The sequence below is a fragment of the Rhea americana genome, unplaced genomic scaffold (genome assembly GCF_003343005.1).
Source record: "Rhea americana isolate MKP2758 unplaced genomic scaffold, rheAme1 scaffold_11, whole genome shotgun sequence".
In the NCBI taxonomy this organism is placed as follows: Eukaryota; Metazoa; Chordata; class Aves; order Rheiformes; family Rheidae; genus Rhea; species Rhea americana.
The window spans coordinates 9787275-9800952 of record NW_028185150.1 but is presented as its reverse complement, the minus strand read 5'-3'; the positions used below and the strand labels follow the sequence as shown (position 1 = coordinate 9800952).

At 38.3% G+C, this 13678-nt stretch overlaps 2 protein-coding genes across 3 annotated transcripts in view; both read left to right on the top strand.

The window, feature by feature from the left end:
• The first annotated feature begins 432 nt into the window (after positions 1 to 432).
• On the top strand, positions 433 to 10276 carry FXN (frataxin). Its single transcript, XM_085313874.1, has 4 exons — positions 433 to 556; positions 1900 to 2020; positions 4713 to 4810; positions 8023 to 10276. The coding sequence occupies exons 1-4, from the start codon at positions 495 to 497 to the stop codon at positions 8174 to 8176; spliced, it is 435 nt and encodes a 144-aa protein (XP_085170000.1). The 5' UTR covers positions 433 to 494; the 3' UTR covers positions 8177 to 10276.
• A 3265-nt stretch (positions 10277 to 13541) lies between these two features.
• Positions 13542 to 13678, top strand: part of TJP2 (tight junction protein 2) — a 64604-nt gene continuing 64467 nt past the window's right edge. Inside the window, exon 1 of one of the 2 annotated variants that reach the window (XM_085313833.1) lies at positions 13542 to 13600. The gene's annotated coding sequence lies outside the window, so the exon portion shown is untranslated. The remainder of the gene's footprint in view (positions 13601 to 13678) is intronic. The other variant, XM_085313853.1, reaches the window with a different exon arrangement.

Below are 13678 nucleotides of genomic sequence, written 5' to 3'. Positions count from 1 at the left end.
TTTTTTTAAATCAGTCCTCGTTTTTTCCAGGCGTGGCCTGTGATCTTGTTTTTCCTACGTAAGGGGCTGTCGGGAGTTGTGCGCGCTGGGGCTGCGGTGCTGTGGCCTGGCAGCAGGGCACCGACCGCGCGTAGTGAAGCGTCCGGGGTCGGCGGGCACCTGGGGAGCTGTGGGGCCTCTGTCACCGGGGTGCGAGGCTGCTCAGSAGTCCTGTGGCTGAGCAAAAAAACAACAACAAAAAATAATCTCGTTTTCCCCTTTTTTTCTCATTTTCTCTTCATTGCAGAAGACAAGGGTGTTAGATTGCTGCAATCGTCTAAGGGCCATAACTGCATATTTTGGCTTTGTAATACTAAATATTTTACTTGGGGCTAGAATGATTTTTGGGAATCTACTTATGTGACAATATGTGACATAATTACTTGATTTTTAACTTACAATTCCTTTTTACTTGTTAGGATTCTTCTCTACAGCAGTTGGAATATGCTTCGAAGATGAAGAGCAAAACTGTTCAGTTTATCAATTTAAGAAGCACGGGAACTCTGAACAATAAAAGGTACATCTTATTGAGATATTCATACAGCAATATTGGCTGTGCATTTTAAAATAATTGGTAGACACAGTAGGCCATAAAACTAACATAATATAAATGTTGGTATGACGGTGTAGAGAAGTTAGATTTGTGGGAAAACATTTTGGATGAATTTGCAGAGACGCTTAGGAAGTAATTCATGTAGCTAAACATAGGTGTCTAAGCAGCATTTTATATGCCTCAAGGCACATGAAATTTCTGCCTTGGCCTGGCGTGACGTGACATGGAGAGGTCTCCCCTTTTGTGCAGCAGGTGGACGGTCAAGTGAGTACTGTGCACCTGTCTAAAATGGCTCTTAAGTTCCTGAATTGCATCCTACATCCTAACATGAAGGTCTTCAGTCCTTCACACTTTTGGGTGTTTCTGTGATGGCCTTGACATAGGAGTGTGAAGTGCATCTCTGTAATTCCCTTGTAGAAAACTTCGTATGTTATCAACTGAAGGACAGCACATCACTACAGTTCCTGGTAACTGTAGCCATGTTGTGTTGCCGTATCTGTTAGCAAGAACKGAAATGATTTCACTGAATTGTGTGTTACTAGAGACACCCACCTGTATACACACTGTTAAGACTTGACACTGATACAGATGCAAAAAATAATGTGATTTAGTGAAATCTGATTAAAGAAACTGCTCTAGACTTTGTTCTCACTGCCTTTTCCTACTTATTTAAAGAAGGTTACAGAAGCAATCTCAAACAACTGTTTTAACCCCTATGTTATGGCCACTAGGGTGCTTTGAGACCCTTTGAAAAAGGTAATTGTAGAAGTATCAGTTCATAAGCACATTTTAAATAATGTGTCCAGTAATTACTGGACTGCATTGGAAATTGCAGCTGAGAAGTCAAATGCTGTATGTTGACAGGGGATTTGATACAGATATTGATGTTTCTAAACCTCTGGCTTTAGCTACAGCTGTTTTCTTACAATCTCATGACATACAACATACATATATGTTTATATGTATTCATAGGGTTTCAAAACCAAGCAATTCTTTTACAGAGTCCTATGAAAATACTTAATTTTGAACCAGCTCTGTCCTTCTCATACTCAACAGTCCATATATCTAAGGCAAGAAGTACACATTCTTCAGTTAGTGATCTCTTCTACCAAAATTTCAAAATTCCACCACCATTTGTGAGGTGCTTTGTTACCTACATTATATTAAAAGAAATAACTTCTTATTTCATGTGATATGTCTGTTTCCTCCAAGATCACAGTCTTGTCATGCTTTTTTTTACAGAGGAAATGCTACCTTCCAAAAGAAAAACTTTTCTTTCTAATTATGGGATTATATGTCATTTGCAGCTCTTTAGATGAGACCACTTACGAAAAACTGGCTGAAGAAACACTGGACTCCTTAGCAGATTTTTTTGAGGATCTCACAGATAAGCCTTTTACCCCAGAAGACTACGATGTCTCTTTAGGGGTATGTTTTTAAGTTTCTGTTATTACCACTGTAATTTTTATAGATCTTATCTTTGAAAGAGAATTTAAAACTAGTCTCCTTAGTGCCCACATTTTAAAATGTAATGAGTTTTTATTACTAAAATGCTGAAATATGCTAAGGAAAAAATATTCTTTTGTTTTATTGAGTGTAGCAGCTCTTTTTGTAAAATTTGACACTTGCTGTTACATGATTTGAAAATGAAAATGTGTATTGTATAGACAGGGGCATAGTATAGAGTAATAAACCAGCACAAGAGGAGGCAGAAACTGGTTTGTGGTTTCACAGTGGTCCTTAAACTTTCTAATCTCACTTTGATCTCTGACATCAGCAGCCAGTTCCCTCAAGAAAATGCAAGGACAGGTCTACATAACGTGTCACATATACGTTAAATGCAATTGGTAGAGCAGGTTTTGAGTTTGCTAAGAGGTAGTATTTATCTTGACCAGGCAGAGTATGTTTGTCCTAGCTTCCCTGATGATTCAGCCTGTAGTGGAGAGGAGCAGTAGAGCATATAACGTTTAGATGGGGGGCTGCAAAAATGAGAAGAGAACATGCATAGGGTGAAAACTACTGTCACAGGGGACAATGGAAAGCCTGTTAATTGGCACATTTAATATACTACCTACTCATTTTCTCTACAGGGTTGTCAGGCTCATATTATAAACAAATTTAAGGAATTTTTTAGCTTTATATAAAACTCATGATGTTGATCATATGCCACAGCCCTCTGTATGACTTGGAGGAGGATGCAAACTCTTCCTGCACTACAGCCTGCAACACATTTTTTTCGTAAACTAGATAAATGCTACTTCCTGTTCATGTCTTGCCATGAGGAGGTTACTTGTTTCTAACTTTGTCAGATGTGAGTTTATGCTCTGGGGCATAGCAGCAGATGGTCTGGGTTGCACTGTGCAAAAAAAATTCTGTAGTTTTCGGACTTGCTCATGTGTAACTTTGCATGATTGTAATATTCTTTTTTTATTTCACATGGCTAGAATAGAAGACAACATCTTTTTAGCTGAACTCTGTTATTGCACTTAAGTAAATATTATTGGTTACTTTAATTACACATGGAATTACTGTTATAAATAATTATTTAGGTGATGAACAGGAGTGAATTGTTTAACCATTACTATTTAGAATCTGTTAGCACTTCGTTGTCTGTTAAGCTAGTTTAAAGACCTTAAGACAAAAGTTATCAGAAAAGATAAGCGTTTTCCCTTTTCATATTTTTACACGCTTCATTACATGAATGTCTTTCTTTAATCATATCATAATTTTATCTCTGGTAAATTTACAGTGGATTGTATTTGATATTTGCTCACAGTGGGTCTCTGAGGAATTACTTTTGCACCTATCAGTACTCCTGTGTTGTATGCGCTGTAGGATTACCTGAAAATATGTTGTAGTTTCTGTGAAAAATAAAAGCTTAAATGGTGCCAAATTTACCAAAGTTAATTCCAAACAAAAAAAAAGTACTGTTACAGCAAGCCACAAGGTGGCGAGCTTGATAAAAGTTAGCTACTGCTGTGAATCTTTAGAATTTTATTTCTTTGTGCAGTTTAAATCTTAATGTACAGGTGGAAAAAAAAATCTCGTGAATAATGTTCTTGTTACCACGAACTAATGGGCATTTATAAAGTAGTATAAAGCACTTGTAGTGATATTCCTCAAAATATGGTTAAAATGTCTTGCATTTTAAGTTCTTAAAACTTCCAGCTGTGTGTTCTGATATTTCAGAAGGATTGCAAAGCGTGTAGGTAAATGTTTTAAACCCAGCATTAGAAACTAACCTTTATTTAATTAGAAATGATACAGCAACAAYGATCTGCAATGATGACATATAAGATTAACAATAGTTTAACTTTGTCATCTGCAGATTAACTCAAATCCCAGTAGGGTCATTCTCTTACTCTTCAAATTAGGATAGAAGTACTCTTGTCAGAGTTACAGCAGCTTTTTAGAATATACTTAGGAAACTGCCATGGACGACATGTTGTGGCTAAGAAATGTGAGTAAGAAAGAGTTCAAGTAAGTGTTCACTAACATAATGGTCTAAAAAACTAAGACAAAGCAGAGCTCATGGAGGTTAGATGAGAAGCGTTCTTGAGGAGTCATTCAGCATCTGTGCACTTCATCAGAATTACTGGACAAAGAGGTTTGTTTATTCACTTGAAATTGTCACAGTTACTTAAAGGAAAGTTAGGTGAAGCTGCACGGCTCAGGAGTTCAGTAATGACACGCAAAGCTGCCTGACTTTGAACCACACGGGTTCTACATTGTTCATGAACAGAAAGGTTTATTACTGGTTATGATATTGTAGTCTTCGCAAAATGAGCTAGCAGTCCTTTCAAGATGACAAGTCAAAGCTGAAGAGTATTGTTTAATTAGTGGTGATGTGAATAGTGCTAATACACTAAATCGTACCCTGACCAGAAGAGTTTAAGGTCTAGATCAGACTCAAAGATAGGCAGGTTGCCACAGGTGTTAATGGAAGTTTTGGATATCTGATGGTAATTCTTCCAAGCTATTATAATTTGGAAAGTTGTCGAGAATATGATGCAGGGGTGTAAGTTGCTGTTTTCCTATTGTAGATGATGTAATTCTTGTAAAATAACATAATACAAACTTTACTTAATTTCTCATCTGTTTGTTTCCCTTGTGATTTAAGAGTGGAGTTCTAACAGTTAAATTAGGTGGAAACATGGGAACATATGTAATCAATAAGCAAACACCAAACCGGCAGATTTGGCTCTCCTCACCCACTAGGTAAGTTATGTGTCACATGTAATGCCTGAAGACTGGGTTGAAATATATTCCCTTTTTCTTAGCCTGCCATGGACTGTGTAATATCCTTTTCAAAAATAACCCTTTCCCTCATTATATACTCAAAACATGATCTAAAACTGTRTAATAAAGGTTTGTTATGGCGGTCTGTGACACAGTACAGTGTACTGATACAATTCCGTAATGCAGAATTTTCACATCCTGTTCTAGGCCAAAGACACTATACAGTGGAGTGTAGCCTATTCATAGGGTAAATAAATAATGTAATTAAAGAACAAAACCAAACTTCTGTTGGAAAGAGAGAGATAATGATGTTATGATCGAAACCACTCTTTGTATTTTAAACAGGGTGGCTCCTTCCCCTTTAAGCCTGTGGGATTTCCTGCTTTATATGTTTATGTGCTCTCTCTGAATGGTTGTTTTTGTCAAGCTCCTGTGCTTTATGGAGGCCTTGGCTAGCTGTTCCCTCTACCTTCGCTAATACTCTGGGTTCATCCATTCCAGGTTTTCTTGTTGGTTTCAGCTGGGAGGGCAGCCAAATGTGTGGGAAACTGTTTTGTCTTCCTCCTCCCAAAATTTATGTTCTCTTCCACTATCCCCGGGAAAGAACAGAGGGAGTCCGTCCTTCTAGCCTGGCAAAGGAACCAGCTAGCTGGGAACGATAAGCACTCACAGTGATGATGCAGGTGTACCCCCCAGAAGGTTGCTCAGAAAACACATATTATTTGCTAAACCAGAAACAGTTTTGCAGTATTAGGATTTCAAAATAAGCTCAATAGAATTTAAGATTCTAAGATAAGCAATTTGGGGGAAATTACAATTACAGGAAATAAAATTTACCTGAAGAAAATTTGAACTCTGKCTTGGTGTATTTTTATACTGGCACAGCATATTAAGTAAGGCATTTTTCACTGCTACTAACTCCTTTCACCTCCCAGAATCTTTTTTCTTATTAATTTATTTATTTAACGGGAATCTGACTTGACAAGACAGTGGCCTAATAAAGGCCCAGTGGCCTTTCTACTTACGTTTTGACAGAGGCAGGCTGCATATTGTAATTTATTCACTCTACATTTTTTGCTAAACTCTAGCTCAGAATACTGGATTTGTGGAAAATATCAGCTGTTTTCATTTTTTGATTGCTCCTGCAGTTGAGGAAGACGCACAATTAAATAAATAAACTGAACTTTCTCTAACAGGTTTTTTCGATGTCTGTGGTGAGATATGATTCACCAACAAACATCCGTTTTTGTGCTTCCTTAATGGTAATATGGTAAAACATTGGTGTTTCCTGGAAAAAAACGCTATATGCTCACTTATTTCCTAATTTCTGAAAATGTATGTTGCAACTTTAGCAAATAATATATGGTCCAGAGTGACACATTTCTTGTATGCAGTGTTCTAAAAAATGAAAGAAACAAACATTGCTGCCAGTGATTGGGGGTGGGAGGAATTAAATGTTATATCTGGGAAAGTTGTATGATAAATGTAGAATTTTTGAGTCTTTATGAACATAGCCTGAGGAAGACAATTGCTTCAAATGGGAGAAACAGAAATTCTCTTGAATCCTTTTACCTTTGGTTTGCTCCACTTTGTTGCATACACTTAGATGAAATTAAGGCTGTGTTTATAAAGCTTTATTTAGCTGACAAATTTAAAAAGGATGTGTAACCTACCATTAGTATGGATGCATTCATTTTTTGTAGCTCCTTTAGCTGAAAAGGGATTTTAAACATTACACAATGTCTCTGATAATACCATCATGTGCTATTTTAGTTCTTCTCTTTTATTACTTACAAAGGTATTCAGAACTTTTCATGAGAAATATATTTACCCTGTGTTTAACCTTTCTAGGCATTTGTTACAGTCCAAAAGATCCTTGCTGACATGATAAATTTAAATGAGAAAATCATACTTGCATGCCTTTTTAAAGAGTCAGAGAACTAGGTTATTTAATATGTTAATCGTATCACTGATACTTAATGATATTCAAAAACAGTTCACGTTACTTATCAGTGCATTTTTTTCTTCATATGTGTTGATTAAATGGCTGGTCTTAGCATCACTTTCTTGAACGGTTTTAGTCCATTCTGTCATTTTGTAGGAGTAGGACAGTGTAAACATGTTTTTGCTGCAAGAACAGAGTAAGAAATGAGTAATAAAGTAACCGGGGACATAATCTTGATTCAAAACGTTTGTCAGGTCACAAAGGAGATTTCAGTGGAAGCTGGCAGTTATTCTGATTTACTTCAGCATTTGTTTGGTTAGTGGTCCGGAAATTACTCCTTTTAATATTGCAAATAATTCGTAACATTCAGGGTTCAGCTAGTGTTTTTGTTGTTCGTGGATGATGGGATGGTCTGTCTCCTAGCGACGGTAACTGGCTGGTCTAAGTTCCAAAGCATTTTATCCTGGGAGTGAGAGCAAGAAGGAAGGGTCACCTGAACCCCTTGCTGTGCCAAGGGCTTCATTGCTTTCTCTTTTCTTAGCTTCTGCAGCCAGTGTTAACAGCGATGAGTGCCTCTCATTGCTCCTCTTTCACAAGTGGAGAAGTAGGTGGACAGGAAAGTCTGGAGTGGAATCCAGTTTCTTTTGTTTGAGTTTCTGCCTTGATACGTAACTGTAGGCCAGAAGGATCAAGTTCACTTGCCAGCAGTTATGTAGAGGGTGCAGAGGACATTAGGCTTTTAAAGGCAAATCTCCTGCCTGGGAATATCTTTGCTTTCAGTCAGCAAATTCCTTTATTGCATTGGAAAGGAAAGTGAGAATGTTGGTCTGTGTTCTGCTCTGTGTTTAGTGTATCTGCATGTGATGCTACTCTAACAATTGATAAACAGCATGGATTCAGCCTTTTACAAACGCTCGTTTAAGTACTGATGGGTAACAGCATTATGTAGGTGGGGGAGAAGAGGGTGGAGGAAGCAAGTGGGGAACTCAGTGAGGAAAGAAGGAAGGGAAGGAGTTGGAGTTCATGCCTGCCAGGAGTGGCTGATGCATCTTGTCGCCTTTCAAATGCGTCTGTAGGATGGTTCAGCAATCCCTGGCAAGCCTGACCCTTTCTATTTCACTTCCCCACRCCCGTATCACAGCCTGTTTCCTTTTCCTGGGCGCTCTCTAGGTTACATTATACATATTACTCCTAGCAGCCCTGCAGCAATAATCTGTAGCTAAATTTTRTGTGTTTTGTTTTCTAGTGGGCCCAAGCGCTATGACTGGACGGGACGGAACTGGGTGTATTCTCATGACAGAGTATCCCTTCATGAACTACTATCAAAAGAATTTTCAACAGCGTTAAAAACTAAACTAGATTTGTCCTGCTTAATATATTCTGGGAAAGAAGATACTTGATGATTTTCTACGTCATGGAAATTAAAGACTTTAACTGGGAGCTCTTACTAGGTTTATGAAGTACCTGAGCTTAATTCTGTTGTTGTTTTTGTTACATCACTGTGTTGTGTAACAACATGGAAATAACATATTTTTTCTTGAGTGCTCAGAGATTGGGTTTCTTTGTCACTGCTTTAATTTGTACCCATGTACAGTAGTACAGATGTTTGAGGTGTCCATTTCTATCACTACATTTCTTACTCTTAGCTAAGAAGAAAGTCATGAATTCCTGTTGTCCATAGCCTGGTTTGGATGCAGGGGCTGGCCCATCTAGTGACTTCTGAACAGGGCATAATTGCCAGACTTCTTGTGGTGGGGCCTTCACCCCCCAAAAGGAAATGCCAGTGGATTGCATTGGCATGAGTTCTGGTACTGTATATGGGCTGCATTAAAACATGAGGCTAGTGAAGGGAGTGTGGTGCAATCAAGAGTGAGTAAGGCATCACAGTCTAATTGAACACATGATAAAAGAAGTGCATGTGGCAGGTACAAATTTTCATATTGCTGTCTATTGTGCTCTCGGTCACCCTGCTAGAGCAGGGGGGTTGGACTAGATGATCTCCCTTCCAACCTTACCGATTCTATAATATAGTAAGAGTTTTTTTTTCTCTGTGTGGCAGAATTTAGTCTCTTCTCTAATTTCCTAGTTTCTTTAAAGATGTTTTTTGGGCTAAACTTTAAGCTGCATGCACTTCTGTTTGGTGTAAGTAGTACATGTAACTGAAAAAGCTGGCTGAGCATGTTTAAGCTGTGCAGCAATAACTGTACAAATACTCTGTTACTATGAATTTCTTTTTGTTCCTTTTTGTTCTTTGAAGAGTCAAAATGCATAATTTATTTACTGTTTTTTTCTTGAGCAAAATGAAGATCCTCTCATGAAAGCAAAAATTTGCATTAATTTTTGTACTTCTGTATTTCATAAGTAACAGAGTATAGGTCATTTTTCGCCGTAATATGAGGCTTCCTTTAGTACCATGCTGATGCAAAAACATTTTCCTTTTTTGCCTTAGAACTGATGAAGCGCAATCTATTCCAGACTGTTAAGAAATAGGAATGAAATAAATTATATACCTCAGATCTTAAACTAAAAAAAAGTGAAATGAAAGAACACTGTGACACTTGGCACTGTTGTAATAAAACCAATAACTGGTCTTAATTGCCTGTTAAATGGAACCACAAAGTTATTCACTGATTCTTGAGGAAATGGTTAAAGTGTATTCTTTTAAATTTTATCTTTGTATGAAAAGATGTCCAATTTTTGGAGGGGTTTCTTTGGTTCTTGATTTCTGTGATGCTTGTGTTACCAGCTTGGCATGATTTTCTCAATAGCTAGAATTATTACGGGTGCAATAATTTGACATGGAGAAACAATAGCTATATAGCATCATTGCCCAGCACTTGTGTTTGAAGCACAAGTCTTGTTACCAGCTACTTCGCACCATTAAATAGAGCAAAAGTAATGTTTCACTGGAGCCAGTTAATTGTGCACACAGTGTTTACATAGTTTTCATTCAAAATAAAAAAGATGACAATTTTCTGAAAATACATCTCTATTAGATAAGGTGACTTTCTCCATGAGTAGCAACTGCTATGAGTAGAAAAGACTAAAAAATGCGATTTTTCAAAACAAAGCTAAAATTAGAACTTTTTTTTTAAACTTTTGGAACAGTAAAACTAGTTTGCAGTATATGAAGAACAGTAATAATTCAGCTCAATCTCTCAGTAACTAGAAAAAGCTCATTTACTTAGACGCATCTTTGTAGACAGTATTGAACTAATATTTGAAGCAAGGGTACTTACTCCTGATTCTTCCTTTTGTTTAATCACATACAACTTGTGTCACAAGTCACATATGACTTTTAAAAAATTACTTTCTTATGTGATTTGCATTCAACTTACATTCATTAATATAAATCAGACACATATTTGGAGGTTCATCTGCCATTCCCTTTCATCTTGAACAACTGTTTACACCACAATAAAGTTGTATGTAGAATTTGGAATTTGTTATATGAAAGTGATATTTCAGTCTATAATGATAAAGAAAAAACACTGCAGCCATGCATATTGTGTTTAATTCTTTTACTTTCTTAAAAATGTTTATTGCAAGGAGTCAGATCAAAATTTGGCTAGTCAACATGGATTTTATACAAGCACTTAGACTTTCACCTTTGAAATGCTTTCCCCTTCAACAATAACGTTACTGCTACTTACACAAACAATTTCCCGGTTTTATGTAGCTGAGTAAAAACTGGATTTAATTTGGCTGGCAAAGATGAATGTCATCAGTAAGTCAGAACTAGGGGATTTTGTCTCAAGGTACAATGTGAATCTTAGGGCAGGAAATATGTTTTCTTCTAGGGCTTGTATCAAGTTGTAGTGATGGGCAAAGACTCCATCAGTCTTCACAGCTGTAGAGTGGAGGCACAAGAGGAGCTCTGATCCTAATACTGCATTTTGTGTATTGCCCCCAAAATGGGTAAGTCTTCCACACTGCTTTATACTTCTATGTCTTCTTCGTATCAACAGATTGCCCCATAGTTAGGCACTTTACATCATGACTAGCTTTGCTTCTCTCGAAAGAAGTAGCTAAAAGAAAATTCTTTGATATTTGCTACAGATAGTTAGAATTGCTACCTTTCTGGCAGCATTTATTCCTACAAAACAAATTGCTCCATCTTCAGTGAAAGGAAACATACCAAAGGGAAAATACCTTTGAAGAATGAGTATTGATATTTGTAGCTGTACTGGATAACCATAGTAGGGACTCGGTGGAGAAAGCAGAGGGGTTTTTAAGTATGCCAGAGTTTTTGTCACCTGTAGCTAAACCTCTTTCTGAATGTGATAATTGTGTTTGCTTCTGACCTGCAGTCTGAAAGTCTTACCACTTCTTCCTGAGCTAAGGTCCCTTGTTCCCTGCGTGCCAGTGAGTTCCCTGATCGTTTTCTGCTGAGCCACACAGTTGAGTTAAGCTCGCGACAACTGCCCTCAGCCTGCGTTTGTCACAAACGACAACCATCACTTCATGGGAAACTGGTGTGCAAATGCTTGTCTAGGGTTCGTTGGTCCGTTTCCTTTCTAGTTGTGGCAATTCTCAAGGAATTTTACCTCTTCCTGCAAAGCTGCTGCAGAAAATGGAATTGTCCCAACTTGTTTCCTCAGAAACCCCTAAGTCTTTTAGCTGCTTCAATAAATAGAATAAAGACTTGTCCTGAAGTGATGATAGCTGAATAAGGGAAGGGGGATTTGGAGAGAGGTTTATGTTTGATTACTTGACTCAGGTTTGTTTTGCAGCTTTGAGTTAATGGTTTATCATGGTGATTGTGCTAACCTCATTCTGAAATGTGTGGGAGTTGCAGCAGTGAGTCCTTGGAAGGAAGGCAGAGGCTTGCCAAAATATCTGGAAGAACATTCAGAATAAAAGAGGACACATGGGAGGGGCAGGAGAAAAGGCTATTGGGAAGAGATTAACAGTGCCCAACTGCTGTGATGTTGGCAGGGCGACTAAGAGCAAGCTGCATCATGTCCCAGCACCTTAGGGGATGATATTTTAAATTTACTGCACACGATTATTTAGAATTGCAACCAATGACATGGATGTTCCAGTCTGTTGCTGTTTTTCTATTTAAAGATATGAAAAAGTTGTTTGGAGTGATACTCCCTTTTATCCCAAACTCTTTTATGTAAATTGCACGGCTGGCAGTCATGGAACAAAGAGAAGATTCATGACCTCCACAGGGGAGGATAACCCATGGAGACTCCTTCCCTGGGGAAAGGATACACAGAGCTGCGAACAAACAGAAGTTTTTAACTGTTATTAATTACAAATTTTCTTTGGAGTTCAGGTTAAAGGGTGACCAAATTTAGAAAGGGAAATAATAGCTATTTAAAACAAGCTACTTCATGCTGTTGCTGCCTTTTCCAATTTGTTGAATTATTCTAAAAATTGTTGTCATAATTACACTATGTGATCAGTATTACAATAATTTTGTAATCATTGTTAGTTTCTAGATCTAGGCTCTTCTATTATTCATCAATGTTCTTTACTAGTCTATTTAAAAAAAAAGGAAAAAAAAGCTTAAAAATGTCAACAGTATTACTCCTCTTTAGAGTATTTTAGAACCATTAACTAAGCCTCATAATACCACTATTATGAAAGTAAATATTTTCCTTTTTTCTGTAGCAAGAAAAGTAATACATAAAGTTTTAAACATTAAGGAAACGGAGATCCAGCACTGTGTAAAGCAAAAAAAGAAGTGACACATACCTGGAAGTAAGACTAAATTTCCACTCTTCATGTCTTGATCCACTCCACCCGAATGCGTTGATACTGTATTACTAACTGATCATAGATTTCTCTGTATCTGAGGGGGGAGGTCTGTCTCTTTGAGGCTTTCAGTTTGTAACTCACGTACAGACCAGTGTATGCACATGCACGTTAATTATTAACTAGAGCTACAAGCAGGCCTTTTCAAAATAACGTTTGAATGCATTCTGGTATTTGCTGTCAGTAAAATAGGCTCTTTCTGCTCACTGTGCCTCCTTCCAAAGTCCAGCGCCTTCACGAAGAGCACTGTTTGCCTTCTTTATCTTAATTTCTGTATCAGGCAATTACACTAACAGACTATTCACCTTACCAGGAGGAAAACAGTCTGAATGAAGAATGCTTTGGGAACGTAAAATCTTTAGCAACTGCTGAAAAATAATCTGCCTTCTCTCACTAAATTGTAATTGGTAGTTAATAATTAACTATAGTTAACAATGAACAAATTTTTAGAAAACTTCTGAGTCTGCAAGTGACTTTGTTTCACAGATCTGATACTATGGGAGTGTTACAGTTTGCTTTCAGAGAGGCTCTCATTGGGTTTAACAGCAAAGCAAGGAGATAAGGAGCTCTTTGTGACTTTAGTGCTTTGCGATGGGCAAGGAACAGGACTCCAAGGAATCCTGCTAGGGCTGTTCGGCCTTGCCTTTCTCTTTTCAGCTGGAGGACATCAGTGATCCCAGAAAGCTGGTATCTGTGGAATTCCAGTCTGAAGGATAGTTCAGTTTCGGTAAGTTCAGGTTTCAAGACAGTCTTGGTAAGACTTGCAGAGCGACGCTGCGTATTTTGGCCTGAAAACTGAGCTGCTGTGCCTTCTGCCGATCYTGGACGTTTCGGCGGTGAGCGATGATGTGAGCACCCAGCTCCTGAGAGCTGCCAGCACACATCAGTAAGACGAAGGGAAGCCAGCCATAGGCGCGCTGCGCTAAAGCGCGGGGGGCGAGCGAAGCCCGACGGGGGAGCGCGCACCGAGTGCGGCACTGCGCGTTTTAAAGCCCTTCTGGAAAGTCCTCGGACTGGACAAGCTTGCACGAGAAATTATGCCGTGTTACTAACACAAAGTAGGTGGAAACGTGAAAAGGAGGGCGAGGGGCGGGGGGCTGCGGGGTGCCCGCGGGCCGGGCCGGCGGCGGCGGCCG

What these genes read in the sequence shown, in the direction of transcription:
- FXN (XM_085313874.1), top strand. Translation starts at nt 495, where the DNA reads ATGAAGAGCAAAACTGTTCAGTTTATCAATTTAAGAAGCACGGGAACT. An exon ending in ACTACGATGTCTCTTTAGGG is followed by an intron (nt 2,021 to 4,712) that starts GTATGTTTTTAA and finishes TTGTGATTTAAG; the next exon opens with AGTGGAGTTCTAACAGTTAA. An exon ending in TGGCTCTCCTCACCCACTAG is followed by an intron (nt 4,811 to 8,022) that starts GTAAGTTATGTG and finishes TTTGTTTTCTAG; the next exon opens with TGGGCCCAAGCGCTATGACT.